General features: G+C 45.1%; 1 protein-coding gene across 6 annotated transcripts in view; it reads right to left on the reverse strand.

Moving 5' to 3' along the window:
* The window catches only part of ABCC4 (ATP binding cassette subfamily C member 4), a 141,321-nt gene extending 133,543 nt beyond the window's left edge, over positions 1-7,778 (reverse strand). For 5 of the 6 annotated variants that reach the window (XM_059839227.1, XM_059839226.1, XM_059839225.1 and 2 more), the window contains exon 1: positions 7,589-7,778. In XM_059839227.1, the coding sequence (XP_059695210.1) occupies positions 7,589-7,674 (86 nt within the window). In that variant the 5' untranslated portion in view covers positions 7,675-7,778. Of the gene's footprint in view, positions 1-4,867; positions 5,012-7,588 lie in introns of all 6 variants that reach the window. The other variant, XM_059839228.1, reaches the window with a different exon arrangement.
* Positions 7,779-10,519: the final 2,741 nt, after the last annotated feature.

Here is a 10,519-nt window from a genome sequence, read left to right on the forward strand (position 1 = left end):
TAAATTAGATTTCCTATAATCCCGAAATAATCTCCTATCAGCCACAGAAGAAATACATTACAGATAGGTATATGAAACTAATAGCAGTGTCCAGCTCAAATGATTCATTAACACAGGGATGGGACCTGCTGTACCTCTGGGGTTGTATCATGTCCTGCTTGTAAATACTCAAAAAGTACCATTCTCACACTGCAGAGCAGGCTTGCAGAGCTTTCTAGAAACCCAAGCATACAAGTTCTTCATTAACTGATAAAGTCTGTCAAAAAACATCAGCCAAGAAGCATTTGCAATTACATTACAAAGCTGAGACAAATAAAAAATGTCCTAAGATCAAAGGATGCGTCTGTAAGGGCCCTGGGTGCACCCACAAGTCTCAATTGCCTTGACCAGCCCCACAACAATCACCCCACAGTCAGTCACTTGCATATTACAGTACCTTCCTCTGCAGAAGTGCGAGATTTCTTTCTCATCAGTTTCACAAGAGCTCCTGCTTTATCACAGGACAAGTCAGAAAAATCAGACTACACAAACTGCTTGCCTGATTAGAAAAATATTTTCTTTATTTGTAATAATAAGCAGAAGTGTAATTTCTGGATAATTTTACAGCACCCAGCCAAAGCCACATCCAGTATGCTCTCAGCAACTAATTCCTTTAAGAGGTGGTTTACAAATTGCATTTTCCCCATTCCTCTTAAGCTTATTTGTGCATTACATTACAAGCATCACCTGTTCACACTCAATGTCCAGTTATTTTTCAACAGTTGCACAGGAGAGTCTTTGTTTACTGAAATTCCTCCGTAACACTAGGAGATTTTGTCTCCCTCGAGCAGCTTGGAAGCACTACTTCAACAACTAAGCTGCAAAGTAACACTTTTTCTTGTTTTTTCTTTAATCACCTACTTTGGTGATGGCTTTTTTGATAAAACAAATGGGGTTTCCTCACAGGCCATTTGGATAATAATGCACGTTGCTTATTCTCCCTGGTGCAGGCAGGAGTCTGCCTGTACTGCCTCACTGAACTGTCCATTACCCACCTTTGTGATCTGACACTCGACACCAGCAGGGCAATTCAGCACTGCTGTGTGCTTGCTCTCAGTCCAGAGGATCACTGCTGGCTTTCTGGATGTACAGAAAGAAGGACACATGCACTGAGAGTCTCCAGAGTTATTCTGCAAGAACTCATAGACACCCTAGCAACAGTTTGTAGTCATCATGTGATTTTTTTTTTTAACCTCTCCATTCCCTATGTTCATCCATTCTCATTCGTAAGCTGCCTTCTCCCACTTCCCCTTACAAAGGCAGTCATCCACAAGCAACAAAGTAAACAGAGTAAGTCTGGTATTTCTTCAGACGCTTTTCAACTGTGTTTTGGTTGCAACTTCCCTCCCCAGTTTAATGTGGATTAAAGAGCAGCTTTTCTCATTGCTTACAGAAGGAAAAAATAGGAATACAATGAAATTACTTCAAAGCCATATTAACTCAAAAACGCCCTTCAGGCTTCCAGTTTCAATACCAACTGTATTAACCTTTGATACCCAGCTCCATCTCATCTTCCAAGCTGCTGCTTTTTCCATAGCACAGTGTGAGCAGCTGAGCTGCTAAACACCCTCTGATGGTGACAGTAACACAACTGGGATTTGACTACATTTATTGCAGGCTCTTTTCATACTGTTTATCAGCCAGGTACGGAATTACCTTATTAATCTAGCACACTTCCCAGAATTTCAGACAGCAAGAAGAAGCACAGACATGGCAAGAAGAAGTGGGGAGCATACTGCAAACTAACATTTTCTGCATGCCTAGAAACAGGGAAGAGAGGAGTGGCATCACCTGTACCTGTGGCATTTCAAAGACTATCATTAAAATATCAATTCCAAACCCAGCAACCACAGCCGAGAAAAATACCAAAGTACCAAAGATTTGATGTAAAGGTCTGAAGATTGTGACTTATAAAAATAAACTTCAGTAGTTACTCATTAAAGAAGGACCTAATGGTGGGAATTTCTGTATTAACATCCTTTCTGACAAGCAATGGAAATAGGGAGAATTAAAATGTCCTGTGAGTTCCCACTGTTATTAGAAGTGGTACGGTGCCACGGATACAAAACAACATAAAATAGATGACTGGTCTTTTTTTGGGAGTGGAAAACCTTCCACTCCCAAAATCTAACTGGGTTATCTCCCTCCTCCACTTTATATATGGCCTAGTTTTCTAGAAGCAGGATAGGGAAATAATTTTTGGAAAAGAAGACAAAAACAGCACCATGACATAATCTTAATTTTGAAGTTTTGCAGGAATTAGAAGACATTTTCTCTCATAAATGATACAGCAGGCTTTACAGAAGCATTCCAAAGGCAAACAGTCTGTGTTTCATTATACTCTTAACAGTTCATCTAACTGCATATCTAAGCACAGATATTTACACTAGACAGCAAATGCTAACACTTCAACAGTTTATACACACTTGTTGTATTCCATATAATCTATTTAGCACTCTTTATCCACATATTTTAACTTTACTAGTTCATAAACAATAATTTTCAAGTATTTTCTTTTGCATAATACAGACATCTCGCAAATAAACACACAAAACTTAAAAATTAATGCAGTAGCTCAGGAGAACAAGTGATTCAAATTTGACAGCAGGACATTAAATAACTGATAAATGAACAAACAAGACATTATCTTTCCAAAAAAGTTGTATGTATGTTCCTCAGTCTTCCTTCATCCAGGAGAAAAAAGAGAAGCAAATGTGATTTCCATCTCAGGGTACAGAAAATGTGGTTTCTGTTTATCTATACTGAAAATGCTTACATATTTCTTCAGAGTTTCTTACAGTACCACAACTGTCCTGCACCAGCAGGTGAATAAATGAACTTAGCTACCTCAGAGGTCTTTATAAAGTGGCATTACCACACAATTTCAGGCATTGACCATGGGAATTCACTAAATATCAGGCAAGATCCCAGGCAAGTCACAAAGCCTGATATTTTCATGTTAAGTAAATGTAAAATCCTCACAGCCAAATCTGTTCACTGACACAGTAAAGAACACAAACCAATTTTATTGGTGGCACCGCTGGAGTCCAGTTGAAATATCAAGAACAACGATGAATTCTTTCCATAACTTCTTTCAATGCAAGGCAAGAAACACTTGAAGACAGATAAGCAGGCAATACTTAGGCTGCCTCAGAAATCTAGTGAAATCAGTCAGTGGCCTTTCCAATTCTAAACCACAGGGTGAGAGGAGGAGGAAGTTAAATAAGGTGTGAAGCAATTTACACTTCTACAAGAGAAATCTGTGATATGACTACATTTGGTCAGGCAAGCAGCTACATACTGCACAGTCCTCACTCAAAATCCTGGGACTCACATGTCTTACCCCATTCAATTCACACTTAAATCCAAAAATTAAGATTGTTTTTTACTCTTCTCACCCACTGCACTTCACACAGACCCATGAAGAAGACTTAGTGGTTTTGTCATTCTCCTCCCCAAAGTATACATGTAGTAAGTAAAAAGAGTGCTGCCAGACACTAACAGGTAATGATAAACCAGTCACTGACTTATTCCTTGGAGTAACAATGCTGTAGATGCCTTGCTGCAAGTTTTCAGATTACATTTTAATGCTGTTATAATGGCAATTGCCACATGTCAAGTCATGATGTGAAAAGGCATCTAGCCTGAGGATGATGACAGTGTTTAGTGTTCCAAAACACTCAAAGACTAGTCACAGTCATGGTGACTCTGTGACAGGTAAGTAATTACTGTTATTATTAAAATGAAGTCAAAATTTTGTATGAAATCTAGAAGAACTTTAACTTCTTTTACTTCTCTGCACAAAAAATGCTGGATACTCTTTCCAGGGTGTTTCAGCTTGCCCTCCTTATCATATTGTTAAGAGCATAAAAGTTATTGAGTCTCTCAAAAATTTAATCATACCCTGTGTTTGGCAACTTTCCACTGAAGTGGATTTGATGTCCAAACAGCAGAATGCACAAAAATTCAACTGCTATATAGAAAAAACATATTTAGTAACTCAAGGGAACAAGTGCTCTGAGCAAATAAAGATATGCTTCCTACTTAATGAACATGCAAGATCAAGGATGGGTTAATAGCCAGAAATAAGAAATATTCTTACTCTTAAGTTATCAATTTAATAATCCCCACCACTCACATCAGAAAAAAAATATGCAAAAAGTGCTATTCTCAACTGCATGGGGGCTTATAAGGCTTTTTCAATTCCTAAGCTTTCTACAACTGAATAGCTGTTTAACCATGAAAAACACAGACAAATTCTCTCTTCCTTGGACAAACCTTAAAAAGAAAGCAAACCCTCCTATCCATCCTTCAAAGTCCTCATTCTCATCAGCAAACAGAGCCAACAATTAAAAAACCAACAACCTAACAACATAGATGAAGTAAATCAGAATTACAAGCACTCCAAACTATAAATTAAATACCAGCCAGGGCTTTAAAAAGTGTGGTGGGCATGGAAATTGTGACTCTTGAAAGTCAGGAGTTACAATAATACCTGAAACATCCAGAAGGCCAATTTGGGCTTTGATAAACTCCTGTTAATATTGCTAATTCAGTGAAAGACACAGAAAACAAGAATATTTTGCAACTGCCCTGATCTTCACACTTCTGTCATGAATAGTTTTCATTCTTGTAACATTGCACAAGAGATGCATTATAAAAGCAACAATATTAACACAGAATCCAGATGTTCCTCTTTCCCATGAATGTACTGCTGGAGCGTTTCACGTTCATCAAGCTCATACTTGCTGAAGTCACAACCCAACATCAAGAAGACAAGCTTCAAACAATGGAAGAAGAATGTCTCTTCAGCCTACACACTCATTACCTGAGATTTATAACTCAGTGAAAACATGACTTTTTTTCTCCCATGAGTTTGATCCTGTTTGCACCAGGCAATCATGTCGGCTTTTATTTTGTACCGCTGGCAACAAATGGGAGGGTGGTTCCTCACAATGGCAAAACTGAACTTCTGGAGAAAAATACAAACAAAATAAAAATAAGAAGGACCTTTGCCCAGCTGCTTGCAATGCCATATTTTTACCCTCATTGACAACAAGCAGCCAATACCTGAAATGTGGAGAGCAGAGCAGGCACACAACCACAGGGAGGGGGCTGCTACTACTCACAGGATGGCCTTCCTCAGGCACTGTTCCCCCAGCTCTCCAGATGAAAACATCTCACAATGTCCTGTGTGAGACATAGCTAAAATGAAGCAGTACTCACACAGCTGAGAGACGCTATGCTCATTGTAGAGAGGGAGAGTAATTCTTAGAGTTACCCTTAGTTTTATAGCTAAATGAGAGGGTGTTTGAACACTTCCTGGATTTTATGCAGAAATGTATTAACTTGCAGAAAAATGACAGCCCCTGCTTATTCAATTTTACCCACAAGGCTCAACTTTGAGCCTTGTCTTCTCCAGGCTGAACAGTGGAGAACAGTGAAGGTATCATTTCAGCTGAAATTTACACCTAGAAACACTAATGCTTGTTGACTAATATACCGATGTTAGTTGTGATCACACGCACCACAGGTAAGAGACGAGACTTCAGAAGGCGATTTTCACTGCTGTGAATTACACTGCTACAAAAGCCTGAGAAACAGGACACTGGGCAAATTCTAAAGCTTTACATGACCCACTAAACCCTTTTCCAATGCAGAAGCCCTGTGGCTGTACACCACCATCGAACTGTGAAGTCTCAAGTCCCAGTCAATCTCTGGACTTTGAGCAGACCTGTCATCCCCCAAGCACAGCCTTCCACCTACTCTTCCCTTTGCAAAGTAAGAACCTAAAAGCACCTCTGGAGTAAAAGGAGCCTTTCAGGTTCCTGCCTAAAACTAGGGAAATTTAAGGCACATCACTGTTGCTGTTGAACGCTTCTCTGCAACACATGCAGAGTGATACAGAAGGCCTAAAAAAACAATGGTACAAGCAGTAAGAAAGCTGGATATGAGCACTGCATGCTTCTTTTTCACATCTAGCTGGGTTGGTTTTGGCAGAACTACCAGTAACACCACAAGATTCCAGCAAGGGAAAGGGAACAGACCAAAAGCAGTCCTGGAATGCTACATGGCCAACTTAGGTTCATCCCATTCTGCTTGGATTTCACAACAAAGCTGTTTCCAACATAGGCATCCCTGGCATTAAAGTAAAAGTCAAAATGCTGAACACGGGGAGGTCTGCACAAGCATACAAGCTGCCATTTTATTATTACTTATTTTCTTTCTTTTTGCACATAGTACCTCTGAGGACATATCCATGACTGAAAAACATGTTTCATTAAAATTTGTCAGGGTTTTTAAAATCCCCCTTCCTTCCAAAGGGGACTTCTGCACCTGCTCATCGCTGCTTATAGAATCAAAGAGTTTTTTATTTGTGTTTCAGAGGCTTCCAAAAAAAGAGCTTCACCTGCCATGCCCTCCCTTCCTTCCCCCTCCTCCACCACACAACATGTGTACCCTGGTTCAGGCTGCAGCAGGTGAAGCAGGATAAGAGCTTTCTCTGGAAGTGCTCTTCCAAATGGGATCTGCTTGGACAAACAGGCTCGGCGCTCTCTCGTTTTACTTTGCACATGTTTTCCTACTACAGTTCAAAGCAACTAAAATGTTGAGCTGCAATTCCCCACCTCTGCGTACAGATATATACCCACGCCGAGGTCCCCACTAGTAAGAGACCAAGCTCTAACTCTGGACTGGTAGCCGTAAAGTTTTTGGCAACACCGTCAGCCTTCGCTCCGTGAGATCCCAAGCCCCTGCGGAGCGGCGGCAGCAAATGTGCGGGGGAGAGCAGCCAGGATGCTGCCCGGCCATCCCTTACGCCAGGGAGTTCCCAGGCAGCCATGCGGGTCAGAAGCCACCTCACTGCTGCAGGGCAAAGCCTCACGCCTCGCCGGGATGAGCAATCCCTGCCCGCGACCCGTTATTCAAACAGGGAAGCAGAACAATGCCTGGGAGCATTGCAGCCCTGCACCCAGTCGCGGGCACGGCTACCCGGGCCAGGAAGCAGAACACGCTCCCGTCCTCCCCGCAGCTACCGAGGGAACCGAACACGTGCTCGGGGGGGCGACGGGGCCGCGCTCGGCGCCGCCCGCCCGGCTGAGCGCGGCCGTGCCCGAGACAGGCAGGCCCCCGGCTGCGCCGTGCCCAGACCGCAGCCGGGGATTATCGCGGGCTGTCGGGTTCACTCCAGGAGAGCTCAGCCCTCCTGCGAGCCGAGGCAGCCCCGGCCGGCAGCGCTGACAGCCGGGCAGGCGGGGGCGGGCGGCAGGTCGCGTCCGACCCGCGCCTGCACAGTCACTGCCGGCAGCCGACGGCGCAGCGGGGCAGCGCCGACCGCCGCTTCCCTTCCTCGCTCGCTGCCTCCCGCCCCCCGCCGGCGCGCCCGGACGCTCCGGGAGCCGCGCTCAAGTGCGAGCCGGGGCTCGGCACTCCTGAGCGGCCGGGCGAGGTGAAGCCAGCGGCGCTGTGCCCGGTGCCTTCCTCGCCGGCGGGCAGCCCGGCGCCGTGCCTCCGGCGCTGCCCTTCCCCCTGCCCTCTCCCGGGCGCTCACCAGAAAAAGAGCCGGGAGCAGAGGTTGGCATCCTGCAGCGGGTTAGGCTTCTCCTCGCGGGGCACCGGCTCCATGCCGCCCGCCATGCCGCCCCGACCCGCCCGGCGTGCAGCGAAGGCGCAGGACCACGAGCGGCTTCCACGGCTGGCAGGCACCGCAGCTCTGCCGCCGGCCGGCGCTGTTTCCGGGAGAGCCGGCACCCCCGCCTCGGCCCTCCTCCTCCTCCTCTTCCTCCTCCTCCTCCTCCTCCTGCCGGCCGCCGCAAGACGCCTCCTGCCGGCCCGGCTTCCCCGCGGAGCCTGAGAGGTGCCGGGCAGCGCCGGGAGCCGCTCCGCTGGGGCTGGCTCAGCGCGGGCCGAGCCTCCGCCGGGGAGCTCTGCTCCCCTAGCCCCGGTTACGCGCCTGTGTGTGCCCCTTGCTGATGGAAAGCATCTCCTCGGTGCAGCGCCAAGCGAGGTGCCCACCCGGCTTTTTTGAACAGAAAAATCGGCCGCGAGTCAGGGTCAAGTCAGGCTTAGCGGGACCAAACGCCGTCAGAAACTTGCTGTCAGCGCTCCTTCCCAGATGTTGCATATTCTTCTATTAGAAATCAAAAACCAAACCAAAAGAACAATGTTTAGGAGAGGTTGGCGATACATAATAAAGGAGCTAATTCATTTCAGGACGTGGTGCATCACTGAAATTGGCAGTTCTCAAAGGTTCAGCAAGTTATCACCAAACTCCTCTCCAGTCATGTCAGCCGTGACCTGCCAAAGGGACCGTGATGAAAAGGAGTAGTGAAAGCTGCAAGGAAAACAGAAAGTACACGTGCCTGAAGTAACCAAAGAACTCTTAATCTCTGTGGGAGAATGATTCCCTGCCATGCTGTTATTTCTCTGAAGTCTCTAAAATCCAGAATGGCTGAGGTTGCAAGAGACCTCTGGAGGTCAGCTGGTCCAACCCCTGCTGCTTAAGTGCTATGCCCAGGCAGCTTCTGAGTATCTCCAAGGATGGAGACTCTGCAGCCTCTCTGGACAACCTCTGCTAGTGCTCAGTCACCCCCACAATGAAGAAGTGTTTCCTGGTGTTCAAATGGAACCTGCTGTGTTTCAGCTTGTGCCTCTTGGTTCTGGTCCTGTCACTGGGCACTACAGAGCAGAACCTGGCTCTGTCCTCTTTTCATCAGTGTACACACTAATGAGACCCCTCTGAGCCTTGTCTTCTCCAGGCTGAGCAGCCTGGTCTTCTCCCTCTCAGCCTGAACAGGTCTCTCAGCCTTTCCTCATAGGAAAGGTAACTAGAGTCCCTTCATCATCCTTGAGACCTTTCAGTCTCTCCAGTATGTCCATGTCCCTCTTGGACTGGGGAGCCCAGAACTGAATGCAGGACTCCAGGGGTGGCCTCACTTCTGAGTAGTGAGAAAAGATCACCTCTCTCGACCTGCTGGTAAATACCCATTCTAATGCATCCTAGCATATAATTGGTCTTCTTTGCCACAAGGACACATTGCTATCTTATGTTCAACTTGGTGTCCACCAGGACCCCAAGCTGGGGTGGCCCCCAGCCCATACCGATGCCTGGGATTATTTCTCCCTGGGTGCAGGACTTTGCACTTAGTTTTTTGAACTTCATGAGGTTCCTGTCAGCCCATTTCTCCAGCCTCTTGAGGTCCCTCTGGATGGCAGCACAAGTCTGTGGAGTGTTATCTCTCACTGATCAGCCACTCCTCCCAGTAATGTGTCACCGTCCCTGGTGGTCTTTAAGGAAAGACTGGATGTGGCACTTGGTGCCACTCCTAGTTGACAAAGTAGTGTTAGGCCATAGGTTGGACTCAGTTATCTCAAAGGTCTTTTCCAGCTTAATGGATCTGTGATTCTGTGATCATCAGTAAGCTTGCTGAGGCAGCCCTCTGCTTCATACAGATCATTTATGAAGGTGTCAGATAGTTTTGGACCTAATGTTAACACCTGATGTACACCACTACTTCCAACTCAATTTTGAGCAACTAATCCCAACCCTGATCTCCTAGACTCCTGCCCACTCTGAGCCAGCCACAAAACAAACACGATTCTTATGTTCTGTGTATTCATTTCATGTCCCCAGGAGCAACCAAGCCTATCTCTTCCTGCTTAAATGTATTGACAGTGAAACTATTGACAGGGCTGGCATCTGACTTTAATTATACACATCAGAGTTGACATGCTGAGATAAAAGAGGGTTATTGAATAAATACTACATTATTGAATAAATAGCATCAGTTCATGCTTGAAGGAATGTCATAACCGTGTGTCAGACAAATCCAGCTTGAGCTTGCTGTCAGTGAGCACTGATGGGGCTGGAAACAGCCTGCACTGCTTGTGCATAGATGGTGTGCCACAGAATTTCATGAACAGTAAGTAGTACACCTGTCAACAGCTTTCTCTAGATCCTTCCAGATAAAAACAAGGGGAAAAACTTGTGGAAAGGATGCCGTGGTTTGAAAGGGCAGGCTTTAGCAAAATAGTCCCTATAAATTCTAGAATCTGGATAATAAATTTAAAGAACCTCACAAAATTTGTGAAGAAAAGCTCTGCCCATCAGCAAAATTTGACAGGTTTAGATTTCTGTGAGAAAAATTTGTCTAACTAGATACTCATGAGTGAATTAAAAAGTATGACAGCATAGTGCAAGTCCCAAAATGTCAATAAAGATTGGGTCAGGGAGAGGGAGAAATGAAAATGTAAATCTTAAGGCTGACTTCAGCTTTGTGAAGTGGTTGTGCAATGAAAGATTACCCAAATATTTCTTAGTTTGGGGAAGGAAGCAGTAGGCTATTCATGAACAAGTAATTAATTTTCAAAATGCAGGTAAAAGTATTAAAGCAAAATATTAAAATAACTTTTTTTCAGTATTATTGTGATGATGGGAAAAGGACAAAAAACAATCCTCAAGAAATAAATTGTTCAGTTGCCA

This window comes from Haemorhous mexicanus, chromosome 2 (genome assembly GCF_027477595.1).
Source record: "Haemorhous mexicanus isolate bHaeMex1 chromosome 2, bHaeMex1.pri, whole genome shotgun sequence".
Lineage (NCBI taxonomy): Eukaryota > Metazoa > Chordata > Aves > Passeriformes > Fringillidae > Haemorhous > Haemorhous mexicanus.